Source organism: Amphiura filiformis, chromosome 2 (assembly GCF_039555335.1).
Source record: "Amphiura filiformis chromosome 2, Afil_fr2py, whole genome shotgun sequence".
Classification (NCBI taxonomy): Eukaryota; Metazoa; Echinodermata; class Ophiuroidea; order Amphilepidida; family Amphiuridae; genus Amphiura; species Amphiura filiformis.
In genome coordinates, this window is record NC_092629.1 from 10,541,985 (window position 1) to 10,564,987 (window position 23,003).

Here is a 23,003-nt window from a genome sequence, read left to right on the forward strand (position 1 = left end):
ATATTGTGTGTAATACATGTCTGCTGAAATTAAAATAGCCAGGTATATACCCATACAGAAATCAGATATTGACAGGTTTGTGATAAGTAAAAATTGCACCTTGCTACCTCGCTGTTTTTGCTTGTATCTAACGTAAAAGACAAAGACATTTCCAAATATAGCAAGGGTACCTACAAACCATATCGCTATGCGGAGACTATAATATGGTAATAAAGGCTTGCATGTGAGGAATGGAGATGGACCGGTATCACAGATACAATTAGCTGATGTAAAACAACAGGTAGAAGGGTCACTCACGATTACATGTGATGTTTCATTTAACCCTGCCAATGCATTTGGCTCAATCCACAAAACTGGGTTTTCACGCAAGTCAAGTCTTTTTAAATTGTTGCAGTAAAGAAATAGCTCAGCAGGAATGCGGACTAAATGATTTACTGACAGGTTCAAATGTAGAAGCTGGCTTAGGTTGTGAAAAATATCTTGTGGAAGGAACTGCAATTGGTTGTGATCGATATCAAGATATTGGAGTTCGGTTTGATTTTGAAATGTGGTAGTATGTAACATGGAGAGGTTGTTGTGTGATAATGACAAACGAGAGATGAGAATTCTAATGGATCTATTTTCACTGAATAATTCCTCAAATCCATCCGGTGCAATATCAGTAAGATGATTATTTGCGAGATTTATCGTTTGCAAGCGTGTGGATTCACCGAATGCACGAGGTTTTATCTCAGTGAGATAGTTTGTTGAAAGATCCAGATACATCAAGTTTGGGAACATAAAGAATAAACCATTCACTATTTCGGTCAGATAATTATTTGAAAGGTCTAAGAACCTTAAAACTGTGAATTTACTTGGTGACATCTTTGTAAGATTATTATTTGTATTTAAATCTCTAAATGCTGGCACTTGAATAAATGCATCTGGTGTTAAGTCAGTAAGATGATTAGATGACAAGTTCAATGTGTGTAAGTTTGTCAAGTGGCTGAATACACCCGATACTAATTCAGTTAGAAGATTATTTGAAAAGTCCAAGTGTGACAATTCTGCCATGGGTTTGAATATACTAGCTGCAATCTTAAGATAATTGTTTGAAATGTCTAACATTTCCAAGGTTGTCAATCCACTGAATACAGATGGCAAAATCCTATTAAGATGATTGTATGAGAGGTCTAACTCTTTCAATTTTGTCAATCCACTAAACGCATCTGGTACTATTTCAACAAGATTGTTATCCTGTAAGGCGAGATACTGTAGAGTTTTTAAACCATCAAAAGCTCCTGGTTGAAGATACCGCAGGGTGATGTTGTTAAGCTGCAATCCTATTACATCATCAAAAGTCATAAATGACTGTGGTTTGATAGCGTGGAAAATGCTATCGGCCCAGCTCAAATAGCTCACATTAGTGGGATATGGAATAGCAGTTTCGACTACATGTATGCTTCCATTACAGTTGCTGGTTATTGTGTTGTTATCCAGGACACAGGTACAATTTTGGGGACATTGTGTATTGCATCTTGTACCAATACCACCGGATTCCGGATTTAAGAAAATCCATAAATCGTATTTATGCCACCATTCAGTGATGTCTTCCTGCTTACAAGTGATGTTTACATGCGCTTGGTGATCATCAGCAACTTGTGGGTAGCTGACATTAAAGACTGTAACAAGTAGCAATATTAATGATGAGATTTCACTGCAGTCATGCCAAGCCATTATGGAAGGAACATATAAAGTATATCGCAAGTTTTGAGGAAATATGAAATATCCCAAGTGAGAGGAACTCAAGTTATTAGAAGTAAAAATGTTACCTTTGTTTAAGGCAGAAGCAATGCAAAGATTCCAAATTTGGTTCCATTCAGTCGATGTAGCAACCGGTGCATATATATAGTAACGATTATACCCAATCTATGTGTGAATCAAGACGTAGTTTGATTACCAGCAATATATGATTCCTTTATAGAATTCCTCACCATTCGTCAATCGTCATTTGTATAACAACTCTGCTCCTCTTATGGCTCACTGCGACACACAGAGTTGGCAGCTAGTATATAGATATACAGTCTATAGTTGAAGTAAGAAAAAATTCTACACCAGCAACATATAACATCGGCAGAGTGCAACACTATCGTAAGTGCAGTGGAATGTAATAGCTGCCTTTTGTAAAATACTATTACCTATTGTTTGCAGCACAATCCCCTCATTGTAAAGTGTTGATGTTGTGTTTACATTCCTGATGGTCATTAAGCTAACCCCAAGATATCACCTTTAAATGTAGTTTTTTTCTAGTGTTTTTGGTTAAAAGTAAGTAATTTATTGAAATGTTGCAGATGGCAGCTATTGCATTCTACTGCACTTACGATAGTGTTGCACGCTGCATAAATCCTGTCTATATAATTCCTCTCCTTTCGACACACCTACATAACAAGTCTGCACCTTTAACGCTTAGGTTGACTGCGACACACAGGCGTGGCAGCTAGTATATACGTATTTATATTAAAAGTATACTCTGTCTATAGTTGAAGTAAGAAAGAATTCCACACCAGCAACATATAAATCTTGTTTATAGAATTCCTGCGACATACAGGCATGGCAGCTGGTATATATATATATATATATATAGTAAAGTATACTCTGTCTTTAGTTGAAGTAAGAAAGAATTCCACACCAGCAACAAATAAATCCTGATAATCCTTCTCCTTTCAACACACCAACATAACACCTCTCCTCCTCACACTTATGGCTGACTGCGACATGCAGGCGTGGCAGCTAGTATAATTGGTAAAGTATACTCTATCTATGGTTGAAGTAAGAAACAATTCCAAACCAGCAGCATATAAATCCCGCCTTTATAATTCCTCTCCTTTTGACACACCAACGCTTAGGTTTACTGCAACACACAGGCGTGGCAGCTAGTATATATAGTATTTAAGTATACTCTATCCATAGTTGGAATAAGAATCAATTGCACACCAGCAACATAAAAAATCCCATTTATCGCGTGTACATTATATAACTTACTTTGCACGCTCACAAAATGTTGACTGCAACACACAGGCAGCAAGCACATTATAATTGAGTAATAAGTACTCTGTACACAGGTTCTGACAGCCAACCCAATTCTAGTAATCAGTGTGAGTGGATGATGCTGTCATCACATTACCCTTTCATTCTGTGGGATGCATGTATAAGCGAGGAAAAGCAATTTAATTAAACAGAGTGCATATGGTCTGTTGGTCATGAAATTGATCCTTTTGATTTTACCCTGATTGTGATATTTAATGTAACCTCATAGCTGAAACTGTATACAAGTACTTGTCAGGTGACTAGAAATAACATGATGATTTATGGAAAAGAAAGCACAAAAGTGAAAAAAAAAATCAGTTATTTAATTGTGCAGTACCCACATTGGCATAAACCCATAAGTTATTATTTATTTATTTAAAGCATGAAAATGTCATGTATTCCATTTACTTTCTATTTTTTTATTGTTTGTTTGTTATTCTATTGTTTATTTTTAGAGACCTGCTAAAGGAAATGGAAAACCTAAGACTGGAAAGATCCCGTTTACCACGTTACATCAGAGACAGTAGGAGTGAGAGTAGTGATGATGACAGCATACCAGGGGGAGTAAGAACACCACAAAGAACACCGGGCATAGGCGATGAAGCATTACGGCAGCAAAACGAGATGATGAAGGCAAGGCAGGAGGTACTGGAGGAGAATAATAGGGAGTTGGACCATCAAATGCAACAGCTGAAGGAAATCATGAAAAAGGTTAGAATAATAGGGAGTTAGAGCAACAAATGTAACAGCTAGAGGAAATGATGAAAAAGGTGTGAATAATAGGGAGTTAGATCAACAAATGCAACAGCTAAAGGAAATGATAAAAGAGGTGAGAATAATAGGGAGTTAGAGCAACAAATGTAACAGCTAAAGGAAATGATAAAAGAGGTGAGAATAATAGGGAGTTAGAGTGACAAATGCAACAGCCAAAGGAAATGATGAAAAAGGTGAGAATAATAGGGAGTTACAGTGACAAATGTAACAGCCAAAGGAAATGAGGAAAAAGGTGAGAATAATAAGGAGTTAGAGTGACAAATGTAACAGCCAAAGGAAATGGTGAAAGAGGTGAGAATAATAGGGAGTTAGAGTGACAAATGCAACAGCCAAAGGAAATGATGAAAAAGTGAGAATAATAGGGAGTTAAGGCAACTACTCAATCTGAATGTTTTGCCATCCTTGAGCAGAAATTTGTATTAAAGGGTAGGATTTTCGCCCAACATCATGGACCATAAATGAAGAATTGAACTTTTGTTCACAACACATAAAGTTATATAATATAAATATTTGATTACCAACACAGATGAACTTTCATGATAGATCATGGACCATGTTATAAGGGCTCAACTTCACAGTGGCGTAGCTAGAGGGGGGAGGGGGGCAATGTGCCCCGGGCGCCACCCTTAGGGGGGCGCCAAATTGACCAACTCAGCATCAATTATGCGCCTCCATGCGATGAAAGTCAAAATTTTCACGAATAATTTCAGTACTAAATCATTTGAAAGCACATTTTAAGATCGATATTCAACTTCTAGTAACCAAAATTAATTAGTGGTAGGCCTTATTTGTCCAAAATTTTGCGCGCGATTCAAGAATTACGCCACTGCAATTTCAGGCTAATATCTATTTTGATACTTAAAGAGAAAGTTAATAGAATGTTCTTACCTTTTTTTTTCCAGAAATATTTGTCACGACAGGTTCAAGACTCACCCACTGCACCTCATTTTGGACATAGAGGAGCCCCGCCTCCATACCATGGTAATCCAGGACCAAATCTCCATCGTATCAACAGAGGTGATCAATCAAGTCTAGCAGGGCATGGATCCAGTCTAGTAACTCCTCCTACTATAGCGTATCATAGCAACTATGACCTGAATAATTTTGATGTACATTCTCCGTTGCTAAGAAGTAACTTGCAGCATTCCACACCATTTGTGTCTAACCAATCACCAAGAGGTATGGATATGATTGACAGTCATCAAGCTCCGTCTGCATTGGTTGGAGCATCAGGTTTCGACCCATCACGTACAGGTATTGACATGATTGATAGCCAACACAACCCATCATTATTTGCAACACCTGGTGCAAGAGGAGAGAACCAATCATTGGCCACATCAGCTTTGATTGACAGAAACATGCTCCTCCCACCTCACTTATCTGACCAATCAGAATTGAAATTTCCCAATCTGGGGATTTCTAGAGCTCATCCAAGTGAAGAAGAAGAATTGGATGAGTTGTTGCAGAAGCTTGAGGATGCTTATCCAGTAAACTTTACATATAGTAAGTTACAAGGTAGCTTCCAGTGGTGGTTGTAAAAAATATGTAATATATACTGTAGAATTCCATCCAGATACCGTGCATAAAACATTATTTGACTGTATTACTGATACAGGCAGCTGTACAAACAAGCATTATTTTAAGACCAACCTATTGTATTGTTTTTGTGGAGGGCATAGATCTGCCTTTCTTTATAAAAAAAAACACTCCTTTGGAGGCATACAATTATGCTTGTAGATGGAATTCTGTGGTATATCAGGGCTATGTGACATTATCTGATCTAAGTCAGCAATAATGAAATTGAGATATAGGCAAATGTAAGAAACAGAAATACAACAAAACTTATGGGGTCCGTCACCCACGTGCACAATATTTTTTGTGGGCCTAAGAGCACATCAGACACACCAAATTGCTTTCTGAATAAGAGGAATGTCCTTCTGATACCAAATAATTTTGATCTTTTGAAATTCTCGATATCATACAAATATTGTGGCAAATTATTAAAAATTGATATTTTTGATATTGAACAGTCCTCAAAGTAAACTTTATAAATCTATTATACATGATATGTACTTAAAGTGTATGTAGCTGGGAGGAAAAGCTGTCCACCGTATGAAAATTTTGACCTTTCGTATTGAAGATATACATTTGGGGGTGCATATCTTCAATACGAAAGGTCAAAATTTTCATATAATGGACGCCTTTTCATCCGAGCTACATATACTTTAAGTACGAATCATTGGATTTATAAAGTTAACTTCAAGGAATATCAATTTGTCATAAAATTTGTATTACATCACAAATTTTAAAAAATCAGATTATATCCACACCCTTAAGAAAATTAACATATACAAGTTCATAACTTTGCAACCAAATTTGCCAGTAATGTGGAGATTTCGACATCAGAGCAAGTTAGAAATGGTAATATTGTCTGATTTTAGTCTGAATGGGCATTCCAGTTGAAATCTATACACACCCATATGGAAGACATGACTTTAATCTCCCACACAGGGGGTGTAGATTTCAACTTTCAAACAATGCAGTAAGTGTGAACTAATGTACACTCCATTCTGCATGTTTTGTGAGATTTGAATTTACCAAAGTGCAACTTTTTTTTTTCATACGTAAAATAACAAGCCATTTGTGATGGAATGCAGCAATGTGTGACATTATAAGTTGGACCAGGTGTGGAAAACAAACTATGGTACCAATAATGTGTATAGTTGTAGATAATAAAGATGTTGTTTTTTAGCGTTGTCGCAGCATCTATCGTCTCATATAACACGGGCGACATCATTGTTTTAAGTAAAACAACAAAGCGAAGCCGAGTTGTTTTACACCAAAAATAATGATGTTACCTGTGTTATATGAGATGATAGATGCACGACAGCGGCTAAAACATTGCCTTTATTCTCATTCTTAAACACTTTAATTCAAATAAAAATATTAATATGTATACCAAGTTTTAATCAAATTAAATTTTGCATTTAAGTCTTTCTGGGCTCCAATCATTTATTTGTCAGTTATTGGAGTAAATGCATGAAGAAAGTGTGTTCAAGATTGCCATTGATTTACCTTTAATATATTTTTGTGGGTGCATGTGGTTTCTTATGCATGAATATTATTCTTCATTACTTTTCCTATAGATAATGACCTTTCACCCCGGGAGCCATCACTTAGCAACCAGGATGAGATACCCAGCATGCAGTTGCCTCCAAGTCCTCAGGGTGCGTGGGGAAACTATTTTGTTTGTTATTTGTGTATTGTATTTGTGTATGTGTTCGTTTATGCTCACCTGTGTCTGTGTCATACTTGAATAGCCCTTTTTAAGAGTACTCATACAAAAAACACCAATCATCAATTATAGTTTAATGAACATGTTTTACTTGTTTGGAGAGAAATTAGACATAACAATGCACACGTGCTGATGTTGATGCGTCTACAGTCTGTCCACATAGAAGTACAAAGTAAATAGACCTTGGAAACTGGAGGTATGAGAATAATTATTTCAGTGCAATGCGTGAATGCTTTTTGGCACGCCAACTGCTGCACGATTTGTACTTGCCGAGCGCACCACACTCTTTACGCGTCACATTTTTTTAACATGCATCGACCCCGATGCCACAGATTTGGTTTGTACTCTATTTGGACAGACTGTAATGCACATGCTGAGTATTGATCATGCTGAGTAATTAAATGGTCATTGTATAAATAAGTCTAGAATATATTGCTGTAAACCTTTGATGACATTGGGGAATTATGTCACTTGCAATAGATCGCTTCATTGTACTGGTTGTTTTGGCTGTTCCATCATTTACCCTCTGACATGAAGGGGATCACATAATTACAAAAGAATTGGCAACTGAAAGGCCCTGTACAAACCAATAGGGATTTTGTAAGAGTGTCTTCTTTGACAGATGTGAGAAATGGGAAGGTGCAATAGATGGAACAATGCTGACCAGGAGATTTTCTGTATACTGATGAATAGCAGAGTATTGTAAACTGTTCATAATGTAGCCCTCTATAGGCAATATAATACATTGACAGTTTGCACTTATAATTGAAGACAGAATTAAAGACTTGCGTATGACGTCCTGTCAACCAGACCAAAAATGCCGTACTGTGCAGGTCAGCAACCAATCACACCGCACCATTGCCCTGACGTCCAACGCAAACTAGTCTTTTTAATTTGGTCTTCAATAATACCTGAGGTTCATCAATATACATGAATTGCAACAATTTGAAGATATTTCTCACTGAAGGATCTTGTTGCTCTCTTTTTCTGTCCAGGTCGACGAGGTGGTCATCCTGAGGACATGCTGACCGCTGCAGCCCGTGTTGGGCATGCTATGTCAACCTTGGTGTCAAGAGTAGCTACTGCGGGTAGGTTTTGAGCATTAATCATGTGACGTAGACGTAAGAGGTGGTGGTGGTGGAGAAGGAAGCCATTTTGAACAAGTTCTGTCATCTTATACTTGCTAATACTGCTGACAGAAGTTCTTGATAGACACTCCTTTTAGCACTGGCCTAGATAGCTAAATGTAGTGGATGGTGGTGGACAAGCCATATCAACTTTATAGTTTGATCAGCGCGTAATAGGCGGGAAATGTTAGACTTTTACCACTAAGCCCAAAAGTAGACCCATGTTAAGAGTGCTATTAGTTGACCTGTCTGGTCTAAATTTTGTGTGTTAAAAAAAGTAGACAAAGTATAAGACTTAATCAATAATTTGTGATGCTTCTGGCTAGATGTCACAAGAAAATTCTCAAAATAAAATATTTTGATATTAATCGGCGATGTTAATTAGGCCCTCCAATTACAAGCTGATCAAAGTAATAGTATCAAGAGTAGCTACTGCCAGTATATTTTGACTCCTTTAATCATGTGGCATAGACATAATAGCAGGGGTGAGGGGAAGCCATTTTGGACAAGCTATAATTAAAGACAGAGTTAAAAAGAATTTATCGTGTCTGATGTCACTGTCAATTACGCTCCTTGATTGGTTTACACAGGTTAATAGCGCGTAAAAGGAAGACCGATATATCTGGTGCTGATCGGAGAAAAGGAATAGCAGCAAATGGTGAAAAATTACGTACTTTTACAAGGCAAAAAGCAGCTTTTCTAAGCATTGTTGACATGGTGCCTTCAGCGGAAGAAAGTGTCCTACTATAAAGACCTAACATTTGAGATGGTTTGCATGTTTCAAGGTGCAAAATTAACAATAAGGCGCCCGGTTATACCGCCACGTTCAGCAAGACATCATCACAACACTTGTAAACAAACCCTGCTTGGGGTTGATCGACAGATGACGTCAGACGCGATAAATTCTTTTTATCTCTGTCTTTAATTATATATGTCATCTTTAGACAGGTCTTGACAGGCACTTCTGTTAATAGTATCACCTAGATCTAAGGGGTGGTACGAGGGGGACATGTTAACCCCATTAGGCTACCAACTCCCTCTGATAAACGGTGGTTAAAACTGGGTACTTGCCTAATATTTGTTTGTCTGTATTGTATACCTTGACTGCTTATTAAAGTTTTATACAGATTTCCTTTTACAAATTAAGCGTACTGCTAGCCGTCCAGCGCATATTATTTGCACAAGGTCCAATGCACAAGCTTGACGTTGCGCACGTATACGCGATGGTTAAGCTGTAAAGTGTGCTGAGGCTTGTGGATCAACGTCTAGGCGTTGTGCCTGTGCGTAGCGCACTATAAATCACTGCACTTTTTTTAAGCTGTCAAAGGAAATCTGAATAAAACTTTAAACCCAGTTTTAGCCATAGTCGTGGGTTTGAATCCCATGCAGGCACAATCCCTTGTCTTTATTTCCAAGTTGGGTTGTGTGCCAGTTGGGATTGTGTTTATTTTATTGTCTAGTTTAATTGTAACACTTTGGGTTTGTAAATTGTTCTTTCTTACTTCTGGAAGGTCTTGACTACTTGTTAGATACTTAATTAATTTATTATTGTGTATATTTTCTTCACAGATGGAGTGTAAAGAAGCATCATTACTCAACAGCTGTGCTTGGAATAAGCTGCACCAAGATCTTCCAGGGTCATTTGGGCCATTGAAATGTACAAGCCCTCAGCAAGATCCAAAGACTCCAAACTCTGTGTAAAGATGTAATGTTAATTGGTCCACATTAATTTACGTGACACTTTGTAAAACTTCAGAGTCACTGGTAATGTCATGGATTGGTGATGAAGTCAACATTGTGTACATCTTGTTAACAAAAATACATTGGAACTTTTGACCAAAGTTAAGTTGGAGGCGGCCATAAAAGAACAAAATCATGTGTGCTGAATAATTGCGCCCTGTTTTCTATATTGATAATCTAGGAAAAAAGTAAAGCGGACAAATATGTTCAAAGACCAGTGTGCTCATCTCTCTTTCAAAGAAATAGGGATGAGTTTTGCCTAAGTGCACAACACTTTGATGAAGCAGGGATTCAAAACCCACGACCTCAAGTTATCTTGCAATTATGAGTCGAAGCCTTAGACCCGGGGGGGGGGGTACTCAGTACAAATGACCTTACGGGGATGTGCCGCAAACATGGGTTGCATTGTCAGCCTTTTGGTATACGTATATCAATGACCCCTTTTTCTAGGCCAATTTTGGTATATGGATGGGTCATTTTTCCAAATTTTCTCAATTTTTTTCAGAAAATAGCCCAATTTTGCCTCACGTTAGCCAAAATTTGTGAAATTTTCCCCAAATTTGGGGGCAAAGTTGTAAAAAGTAAGACAATTTGTGTTAAATTTGGCTGAAAATTTGGGTATATCGATGGGTCCAATTAAATTTCTTGAAAAATTGGTATATTGATGGCTTGGGTCCACTTTCAAATTCCCAGCAGCACACCCCTACCCAAACCAAACTTGAGGAAACCCCCCAAGGTCTTTAATGGCTGCAACACAGTGCCCCACCATAGTGGGCAGCGTTAGTCACAAGTTTTAGACTGCGCCACTGTGATAATCTGAATCAAAGATAATTATGTTGATCTGTTTTAATTTGATGCCTTTACTTTCTGTATTATCTGAAACAAGCAAGTAAACATAACTGGTTGTGGTGTGGTCATTTTTTTTCCAATTCCAGACAAATACATTTCCATTTTGTTTTTGTATTAATAAAATATTATCATGTTTTGCTAAATCAAACATAGCTAAATCCTAATCCTTTAGTTCTAACTGGCTATGAGAGTCAATTTTTGGAAATAAGGGCCAAAAACATACATTTTAAGGGCATTCTTCATAATTGCTGTGACAATCAAGCCCAAAGACTTGTACGAAGACTACGTGTAATTTCAAGTTATGCATTCTTTTTGGAAAACACATTTTCTAATCTTTTTCATAACCAATTATCAAAAGTAACATAAAATATCAAAATAATGAGCTAACTCTCTTTTGAATTATTTGATACAATTGTAAGAAAACATGCCAAATTGCATGTTTTGGCCCATTTCCCCTCAAATTGCAAAAACATTGAAATTTGACTTTTATTTGCCAGAACTAATAAAAGGAGTAGGATTTCATTTGGTAAAACAAGATCAATTTTTTTTAAATTCCAGCAACATTAATTAGTGTTGTATTTTTCTGGAAGTGGTAGCAGTAGATATGTAGTTTGCCATGCAAGTTAATATTTGTTTTCTTGTCTACTAATAAGGGTCTAGTGTAAGGACCCTAACTGCAATAGCTGCCCTATGTACATTGGACATTTGAATATTGGACCTTCAGTGCCTGAGATATGAATTATTATTTATTTATGCTTAGATAAGTTATTAAATCACCTTGAAACATTATATGTGATGCGATCAAGCAAAATCAATCGGAACCTGGAAATATTGATTTTGAGATATAGCCATATAAAGGAAATATTTCCTTTTGTTTTGGAAACTCTTTAATTGCCCATATCTTTGGAACTGGTTATTCAATTCCAATGGTGTTTTATGCAAAATCCAGATTTGTAAATGCCTTCTACTATCTCAAAAGAAACTAAAAATGTTATATTTTCGAGTTCCGACTGATTTTGCTGATCGCATCACATAATTATTTCCAAAATGAATTGAAACCTTGAACGTATTGAAACTTGTGTAAAGTGAATAGGCCTACATATTGGTGGTGGTGCCACAGGGGGCAAGGATGGACCACCTCCCCTGGCACCCTTGACCCCTCCCCCTCATCAGAACAAAATATCACTGAAATGATCCCCACTATTTTGAACAAATTGCCAAATTTCTAGTTTTATGCCTACCTTGAGTACACTTTGCCCCATCCCCCCAAAAAAAAAGAGAAACCTGGTGCTGCCACTGGTATGTACACATCATTTTTATTGGTATTACTGTCTTTCCGCTACAATTATGTGGTGTACTATGAGTTCATTATTTATCCTTTGTGTAGAATGTATATTTATATTAATTTATTTTCCACATTTTATGCAAAGGGAAATACAGACCCCAAAAGAATTAAGATACCAGTTATGTGTATATCCTAAACAAAAACAAATTTGTCAAAAAATAAAACAAGCAGCTAATACCTGTACCCTTTAGCTCTGATTTTAGACCTAAATTGTTGAAATCAGTTGAGAATTAAAGAAATAGTGATCTAAAACCCAAGGAAGGAACTAAATCAAAAGTTACGTTGCACTTTAAGGGGACTCGATCTTTTGTGCGTAATTATAGAGGGCCAGGGGATTCACTCTATCATTAAAAAAATTATTTGAAGAAGTCAAAGAGCCCTAAGAATAAAAACTAGTGTAATTCACGCCAGACACAATTTCTTTATATGATAAAAATTAATTTTTGTAATCGATCAAAAAACAAACGTTTTATATCAATTTTAAATTTAGCCTGAATCCGTAAATATGGTACCTCTCGCCCTTTTTTAGGTCAAGGCTGTTTTTACCATTATGCAGCGAACCATTGTTGAAGCTATTTCACATACATGTACAAAACATTCTAGGGAAAGAATGGGGCCATATACTGTTGAAATATCGTTTGTTGATTTCGAATGATAATGTCATGAAGTCGTAAATTTTAAGGTCAAATTCCTAAAACCAAAACAAAACATTGCAACGCAGATATTTCCCGACTTACATAATTTCATCATCACATCAGTGTCTTTATTATTTGTTTGAAACCTTTCCCAAAGCGTTCGTGTCTTTATGCATAAAAGGGCTAATCTATCTTTACAAAACACGTCTTTTTTAGTAAACAAAAGGCTAAAGATGGCATTATGAGATTTATCATTTATCATTACACTCCTCCACTCAACTGCCACCTTGGCTGAGCGGTAAAGCGCTAGACGCAGTAATCAAAGGAAGTTTCGAATCGCTGGTTCGAATCCCAACGAAGCCTGTGGAAACTTTTTTTTCATCAAAATTCATGATCGCATTCCGAAATGAGTCACTTGTCGGTAAATCATGTATCGTATCCTTAATATTCTAATCAATGGAAAGCAAAAAATTGCAGAATAATTTGAGACCACTTTGATCAAAATCTGTGGACAATTGTGGAGACCATAATTTGACATATCAACATTATGCCTATAGCTCAAGAACTGTGGATTGGAGAAGACAGAGATATACTTTATTCTGAATTCTAATAATGAGAGAAATACAATTAGGTGGTTTATATCCAATATTCCTGCATTTATAGCAGCCATTTGTGTGTTATGCAAATTAGCATTTTTTCCCTATTCCATTTTTTTGTCCTTTTTGGATATGTTCTGGATTGTGTTTAGAGTCACTAGCAAGCAACAGCATTGCTCTTCCATTTTTATCTAGGTGCACCCTCTAAAATCAATAGTGCATTCAATGGAGCAATCTGCAACTTTTGAATTTGCATCTTCCGTGGAATTTTGGATTGACATGTCTTTATTTCTTGGAGTATTGCAACGAATCCAAGCTGAAAGATGCAGCTATTGACTGCTGATTCTAATTATGACATACATGTATCTGGCTTTGTTTTAGGCCACACTGGGGTGAAAACTGTACCTTAATTCTTATATTGTATTCTAAATAAACATTTCTATGGAATTGGGATCGTGTTTGTTCTTAAATAAAAGTAACAAAAGTAAATTCAAGTTGTGTGTGTAATTATTTGACATGTGTGCTTATGTGAGTATCCAGAAAAGTAGAACATTTTCATGCATAAAATATCTATAAGAGGGGGCTGAGAGCCCAGAAGATTTATTCAGCTTAGATGGTTTGATGGCCTGGATATGTTAGTATAGGGCCAAGATTCAATATTCCATATTGCTGCCGGGTCATAGCCTGGAGGGGCAGCTTGGTGTCACAAATTAGGGGGGCAAAAATGCATTTATTCAACTCATGAGACACATGGACAAACTTGTTGGATATCACTCCCAAGAGGATACTTTTCATGACTATAGCAATGACAGCAATTTTGGTATGTATGGGGGCACAAACAGAAGCCCCAAAAGGGGCCCGCCAAACACAGATGCATTCTTTGCATTGGAACTAGTACACATTGGGGTGCACAAAAATACCAATGACAGCAACTTATTTTTTGTACAGGGGCCCAGACAGTCGGCCTTAAATGGCCCAATGTCCCATAACTGGTTTATTCAGCTGAAGAGACGCATGGATGCATCTTTTTGTATTACAGCTATTGCATATTGGTGTTTACAAAATATGGCAAACGTTTTCTGTACGGGGCATAGACGTAGATCCCGGAGGGGTGGAAGGGATAAATCCCCCTAATATTTTGCGAGGGGGGTGGTCCATATAAGCATCCCCATGCCCATTAAGTAGCTAAATATTGTTGATACTGGTATTGATGAAGAAGTTATTTTCTGCTGATATTGGTATTGATGAACTAGTTATCTACTGCTGATAGTGGTATTAATGAAGACGTTATCTACTGCTGATATTAGTATTGATGAAGTAGCTATCTACTGCTGATATTGGTATTGATGAAGTAGCTATCTACTGCTGATATTAGTATTGATGAAGTAGCTATCTACTGCTGATATTGGTATTGATGAAGTAGCTATCTACTGCTGATATTAGTATTGATGAAGTAGCTATATACTGCTGATATTAGTATTGATGAAGTAGCTATCTACTGCTGATATTAGTATTAATGAAGTAACTATCTACTGCTGATATTAGTATTGATGAAGTAGCTATCTACTGCTGATATTAGTATTGATGAAGCAACTATCTGCTATCAGATATTGTAATCGACGAAGTGGCTATTTGCTGCAGATATTGGTATTGATGGAGTGGCTATCTACTGCTAATAATTGGATTTTTGGGTGAAGTAGCTGTCTACTGCTGATGCCAGCGACAAATCTACAGCATATATTAGTGTTGATAAAGTAGCGCTATCTACTGCTGATATTGGTATTGATGAAGTAGCTATCTGCTGCTGATATTGGTATTGATGAAGTATCTATCTGCTGCTGATATTAGTATTGATGAAGTAGCTTTCTACTGCTGATATTAGTATTGATGAAGTAGCTATCTACTGCTGATATTAGTATTGATGAAGTAGCTATCTACTGCTGATATTGGTATTGATGAAGTAGCTATCTCCTGAAGAAAACTGTATTGATGAAGTAGCTATCTGCTGCTGATATTAGTATTGATGAAGTAGCTATCTACTGCTGATATTAGTATTGATGAAGTAGGTATCTACTGCTGATATTAGTGTTGATGAAGTAGCTATCTACTGCTGATATTGGTATTGATGAAGTAGCTATCTCCTGAAAAAAACTGTATTGATGAAGTAGTTATCTACTGCTGATATTGGTAATGATGAAGTAGCTATCTGCTGCTGATATTAGTATTGATGAAGTAGCTATCTACTGCTGATATTAGTATTGATGAAGTAGCTATCTACTGCTGATATTAGTATTGATGAAGTGGCTATCTACTGCTGATATTGGTATTGATGAAGTAGCTATCTCCTGAAGAAAACTATATTGATGAAGTATAGGGTCCACAACTTATAAGTTCCCCCTAAGTACTTTTTAAAATAAATCGAAAACTATTTGACGAAATACAAAGGTGTAAAATGGTATGGGTAGCCTGATTTGTTTTACACATATGGTCCAAATTATAGCGTCACACCTCATTGCATTTGGTCACAATGTTTCATTATGTAAACAAAAGAGACCGTTTTTAACAGTGTTAAAAGTTGCATCTGAGTCCATAGGAGGCAACTCTCAAACAATACGAGTCGTACAGTATGCCAGGAATATTCATGTGTTTGTTAAAGAAAACTTACTCTTTGGTTTTCTTCTTTTTCAAAAGCAAAGCAGGTGCTTAATTATTTTCTCTTTAATGATAAATGGCTGAGTTGGGTGGGGTTTGTACTGCGGCGAGAATAGACCATACATCACCAGTAGTTCATCACATGTGAACATTATTTTTTTAAATGCCGCGTTTGACCAATTTCCTTCGCGGTCGAGCAATAGATTTGCTGGATGAAAATGTACCAGTGAAAGAAATTGCTCGTCGTATGGGAGTTGCGCCTAATGCGATTCGAAAATTGAGACCAAAATTACAGGTGACATCAGGAGAAGTGAAAAATCAGCCAAGAGCACCTCGTGGACGTGCCACGTCTGTTCGTCAGGACATGCCAATAGTCAGATAGTGAATTTGGCTGAAACCAGTAACGGACCCGGACTTTAATAAACAGCATGCGACGATGTTGTTACGTACTTGTAATGGACACATTCCCTACTGAATATCTAGACTTCGAGACTTCCATTACAAACACATGAACAGACCTGACATACTGTATTATTTGAAAATTGATTCCTACGGACTAAGGTACAACTTTTCAAACTGCCTCTTTTTTTACATAATGAACCATTGTGGCCGAACGCAATGATGTGTGACACTACAAATTGGTCCAGATTTGTGAAACAAATAAGGTTACTCATAACTTTTTACAATTTTACATTTCGTTAAATAATTTTCGATTTCTTTCAAAAAGCATTAGGGGAACTTATAAGTTGTGTACCCTATAGCTATCTACTGCTGATATTGGTACTGATGAAGTAGCTATCTGCTACTGATATTGGTATTTATTAAGTAGCTATCTGCTGCATATATTGGTATTGACGAAGTGACTATCTACTGCACATATTGGTATTGAGGATGTTGCTATCTACTGCTGATATTGGTATTGATGAAGTAGTTATCTACTGCTAATATTTGGATTTTTTGATGAAGTAGCTGTCAACTGCTGATGCCAGCGGCAAATCTACAGCAGATATTAGTGTTGATAAAGTAGCTATCTACTGCTGATATTGGTATTAATGAAGTGGCTATCAACTGCTGATATTGGTACTGATGAAGTAGCTATTTGCTGCTGATTTATATTGCTATTGATTAAGTAGCCATCTGCTACTGATATTGGTATTAATTAAGTAGCTATCTGCTGTAGATATTGGTATTGACGAAGTGGCTATCTACTGCACATATTTGTATTGATGAAGTTGCTATCTACTGCTGATATTGGTATTGATGAAGTAGTTATCTATTGCTGATATTTCGTACTAATGAAGTAGCTGTCTACTGCTGATGTCAGCGGCAAATCTGCAGCAGATACTAGTGATGAAGTAGCTATCTACTGCTGATATTAGTATTGATGAAGTAGCTATCTGCTGCTGATATTGGTATTGATGAAGTAGCTATCTGCTGCTGATATTAGTATTGATGAAGTAGCTATCTGCTGCTGATATTGGTATTGATGAAGTAGCTATCTGCTGCTGATATTAGTATTGATGAAGTAGCTTTCTACTGCTGATATTGGTATTGATGAAGTAGCTATCTGCTGCTGATATTAGTATTGATGAAGCAGCTTTCTACTGTTGATATTAGTATTGATGAAGTAGCTATCTACTGCTGATATTAGTATTGATGAAGTAGCTATCTCCTGAAAAAAACTGTATTGATGAAGTAGCTATCTACTGCTGATATTGGTATTGATGAAGTAGATATATACTGCTGATATTAGTATTGATGAAGTAGCTATCTGCTGCTGATATTAGTATTGATGAAGTAGCTATCTACTGCTGATATTAGTATTGATGAAGTAGCTATCTATGATCTCCAAAGTATTGTGAAACTATCCATAGCTCTCAATATCTAAGCCGCTCTTACTTATGTTTTGTATGTATTTGCTATGGAGCAAGCAGATGCATGATGGGATACTCCCTTCAGCTGCTGTGGCTATCTATCTACTGCTGATATTAGTATTGATGAAGTGGCTATCTACTGCATCAATATTGGTATTGATGAAGTAGCTATCTACTGCTGATATTGGTATTGATGAAGTAGCTATCTCCTGAAGAAAACTGTATCGATGAAGTAGCTATCTACTGCTGATATTGGTACTGATGCAGTAGCTATCTCCTGAAGAAAACTGTTTGATGAAGTAGCTATTTACAGCTGATATTGGTAATTATTAAGTACGTACCTACATCTGATATTGGTATTGATGAAGTATCTATATATTGCTGATATTGGCATTGATAAAGTAGCTATTTACTACTGATATCGGTATTGATGAAGTAGCTTTCTACTGCTGATATTGGCATTGATGAAGTAACTGTCTACTGCTGATTTTGATATTGATGAAGTAGCTATCTATTGCTGATATTGGTATTAATGAAGTAGCTATCTGCTGCTGATATTAGTATTGATGAAGTAGGTATCTGCTGCTGATATTAGTATTGATGAAGTAGCTATCTACTGCTGATATTGGTATTGATGAAGTAGCTCTCTACTGCTGATATTGGTATTAATGAAGTAGCTATCTGCTGCTGATATTAGTATTGATGAAGTAGCTAGCTACTGCTGATATTAGTATTGATGAAGTAGCTATCTACTGCTGATATTAGTATTGATGAAGTGGCTATCTACTGCTGATATTGGTATTGATGAAGTAGCTATCTCCTGAAGAAAACTGCATTGATGAAGTAGCTATCTACTGCTAATATTGGTACCTTTGAAGTAGCTATTTGCTGCTGATATTGCCATTGATGAAGTAGCTATGTGCTACTGATATTGGTGTTTATTAAGTAGCTATCTGCTGCATATATTGGTATTGACGAAGTGGCTATCTACTGCACATAATTGGTATTGATGAAATTGCTATCTACTGCTGATATTAGTATTGATGAAGTAGTTATCTACTGCTAATATTTGGTATTGATGAAGCAGCTGTCTACTGCTGATGTCAGTGGCAAATCTGCAGCAGATACTAGTGATGAAGTAGCGATCTGCTGCTGCAGGTATTGGAATTGATGAAGTAGCTAGCTATCTGCTGCAGATATTGGTATTTACGAAGTGGCTATCTGCTGCAGATATTGGTATTGATGAAGTGGCTATCTACAGCTGATATTGGTAATTATTAAGTAGTTACCTACAGCTGATATTGGTATTGATGAAGTAGCTATCTACCCAGCAAACACAAAAACGTTTTAAAAACGTTTAAAAAAAGTTATATCTTGGGTTTTGGTTTTGGTAAAAACGTTTTAATAACATTAAAATGTCGGGTTATATAAAGGTCATGAAACGTTTTAAAACGTTTTGTATAAAAACACACTACAACAATATTTTAAAATGTTTTCGAAATGTCATAAGTAAACTATTTTTGCAAACATTTTTGGCCAAATATTTTGTCAACACTTAAATAACATTATGTTAAAATATTTGCATCCAGCAAACACAGAAATGTTCTTAAAATGTTTTTTACAAAACGTTTTAATAACATTTAAATGTCGGGTTATATAAAGGTCGTAAAACATTTGAAAAACGTTATTGTAAATATTTTGGGCAAACATTTTTTGCAAAATATTTTTCAACCCCAAAATAACATTCTGTTTAGAATGATTTGTACCAAGTTTTCAAAATGTTTTTGGAATGTTATTAAAACGTTTTTATACCTTTTATATAACCCGACATTTAAATGTTTTCTGTAAAACATTTGTGTTTGCGGTGCAGTATATTACCAACAAATGTTATTTAATGTGATGAAAACGTTTTATACCATTAATGTACCCTTTATATAACCCGACATTTAAACGTTTTCTGACAACCTTTTATAACCTTTTGCGAATGATGTCGAAAACGTTTTGTGTTTGCTGGGTACTGCTGATATTGGTATTGATGAAGTAGCTATCTGCTGCTGATATTATTATTGACGTCGACGAAGTAGCTATCTACTGCTGATATTATTATTGATGAAGTAACTATCTACTGCTGATATTGGTATTAATGAAGTAGCTATCTCTTGAAGAAAACTGTATTGATGAAGTAGCTATCTACTGCAGATATTGGTATTGACAAAGTGATTGATGAAGTAGCTATCTATACTACTGCTGATATTGGTATTGATGATGTAGTTATCTACTGCTGATATTAGTATTGATGAAGTAGTTATGTACTTCTGATATTTCTGATACTGGTATTGATGAAGTAGCTATCAACTGCTGATATTAGTATTGATGAAGTAGTTATCTACTGCTGATATTGGTATTGATGAAGTGGCTATCAACTGCTGATATTATCTACTGCTGATATTGGTATTGATGAAGTGGCTTTCTGCTACAGATATTGGCATTGATGTAGTAGCTATCTGCTGCAGATATAGGTATTGATGAAGTAGCTATCTACTGCTGATATTGGTATTGATGAGGTAGCTATCTACTGCTGATATTGATGTTGATTAAGTAGCTATCTGCTGCTGATATTGGTATTGATGAAGTAATCATCTACTGTGGGTATTGGTATTGATGAAGAAGTTATCTGCTGCTGATATTGGCATTGATGAAGTGGCTATCTACTGCTAATATTGATACGGATGAAGTATCTGCTGCAGAAATTGGTATATATGAAGTAGCTATTTACTGCTGATATTGGTGTTGATGTTATAGCTATTTACTGCTAATATTGGTATTGATGTATATAGTATTACTGTCTATACTGCCGAAGTCAGTCCTTCTGATATCAAATAACCTGGATATTTTTGAAATTTAAGTAAATTGTATCTCATGATAATTATGTGCTTAAAGTGTATAGCAGGAATGAAAAACCGTCGTCCGTTGTATGAAAATTGTATGACATTCCGTGTTGAAGATATAGATTTTTTTTTTAAACACAAAAAAAATGTAGGTTTTTTTGTTGGGGTGGGGTGGGGTGTATATCTTCAATATGAAAGGTCAACATTTTCAATTGATGGCCGGCTTTTTAATCCCAGCATACACTTTAAGTTTAAGTACATATCATTAGATTTAAAAAGTTTACTTCGAGGACTGCTAAATATCAAAAATATAAAAAGTATTAAATTTTAATAATTTGCCATAAAATTTGTATTTTATTGCGAATTAAAAAAAAAAAATCAAAATTATTTTATATCAGAAGGCAATTCCTTGTATTCAGGATGCAATTCGATATGTCTGATGTGCTCTCAGGTACAACATAAAAAACTGTGCAAACGTTGCTATCCGATTCCTTAAGTCAATTTCTAAAACATCGTATGCAAAGAAAGGGCTGAAGAAAATTCAATTTTGCCGCCCCTTCCCCAACAGCCCGAAAAGGTTGACCCAATTTTTTTTCGGTGGTTTGAAAAAGTGAAGAGCAAAAAAAAAAAAAAAAAGGGGGGGATTTTAGGCGCTAGCGCCCTAAAGGCAACAAATTTTGATGTATAGTACCATTTTTTCAAATTTTGTTATACTTTTTCAATTTGTTCCACCCTTTTTCTTTGCTAATTCGTTTTGCCGCCCCCTTCGTTTTGGCCGCCCCTGTTTTGGCCGCCCCTTCTTCTTCCGCCGCCCCTTCGTTTTGGCCGCCCCTGCTTTGACCCCGGGGGCTGGCCCCCCCAAAGCCCCCCCCCCCCCAAATACGCGCATGATTACAATGGCGTACCGTGGCTGCCCCAACCCCGGGGGCTGAAGAAAAACAATTTTGCCGCCTTCCTTAACAGCCCGAAAAGGTTGACCCAATTTTTTTCACGGTCGTTTGAAAAGTGAAGAGCAAAAAAAAAAAAAAAAAAAAGGATTTTAGGCGCTAGCGTCCCAAAAGCAACCTTTTTCAACATTTTTTATGCTTTTTCAATTTTGGCGCCCTTTTTCTTTGCTAATTCGTTTTGCCACTCCCTTCGCTTTTGCCGCCCGGTTTTTTGCCGCCCTTCTTCTTCCGCCGCCCCTTCGTTTTTGCCGCCCCTACTTTGACCCCGGGGCTGGCGCCCCAAAGCCCCCAAAAAAAAAAATACGCGCATGGATTACTATACTTCATCAATACCAATATCAGCAGTTGATAGTTACTTCATCAATACCAATATATATACAGGAAGAACCCTTTTTTCTAAGAGTGAACATTGACATCGGGACGAAAATTTGGCTTTGGCCGCTACAAAATGGGGACGAAAATTTGGCTTTGTCCCCTCATACCAAAATCCCTGGCTACGCTACTGATCAGTGCTGTTGATGTGAACCAATCTGGTTGGGCCTCTCTATCGGATGGAATTTTTCCCCGGGGGGGGCACTCAACTTTGGAAGTGACGGTATGTGCCTGTCAATAGGCCCCCTCTTTTGAAGTCGACTATACCCGATGACCCCCTTTTTTTAAAAGCCATACCCGATGACCCCCTTTTTTTTTAGTTGCGGCTACCCAATGACCCCCCTTTTTTGGTTGCGGCTACCCAATGACCCCCTTTTTTCTAGAATAGCATCATCAAAATGCAACAAAAAATGCCGAAACCGTCAAATTTTGCTCCATTTTTTCAAAATTATGCCAAAATTTTCAAAATTTTCCTCCATTTTTTCAAAATTTTCTACCCGATGACCCTTTTTACAAATCTTATACTCGATGACCCCTTTTTTCAAAATATTGTACCCAATGACCCCCTTTTTTATTTTGTTTGTACCCAATGACCCCCTTTTTTAAAATAACGCTTTGTACCCGATAGGCCCCTACTTCGCGACCCTGGTGGTAGGCACATACACGTCACTTCCAAAGTTGAGTGCCCCCCCCCCGGGAATTTTTCTATCCTTATAGGGGGCTACCCCATCATGACCGAGTTTTGAAGGAATTTTCGGCCCCAATATGGGTCCCTAGCTGATCTAATGCCACGGTAGGTCTATAAATGATAAATCTGGATTTCCATGATTTGGGATTCATCAA

The 23,003-nt window shown here is 36.7% G+C and overlaps 1 protein-coding gene across 1 annotated transcript in view; it reads left to right on the plus strand.

Annotated features, from left to right (window-relative positions):
- LOC140145863 (dystrophin-like) overlaps positions 1–12,603 on the plus strand; it is a 42,644-nt gene extending 30,041 nt beyond the window's left edge. The window contains 5 exon segments of the mRNA XM_072167554.1: positions 3,522–3,777; positions 4,743–5,343; positions 6,987–7,067; positions 8,131–8,223; positions 9,832–12,603. Coding sequence (XP_072023655.1) covers positions 3,522–3,777; positions 4,743–5,343; positions 6,987–7,067; positions 8,131–8,223; positions 9,832–9,842 — 1,042 coding nt within the window. The 3' untranslated portion in view covers positions 9,843–12,603.
- The last annotated feature ends 10,400 nt before the right edge of the window (positions 12,604–23,003 follow it).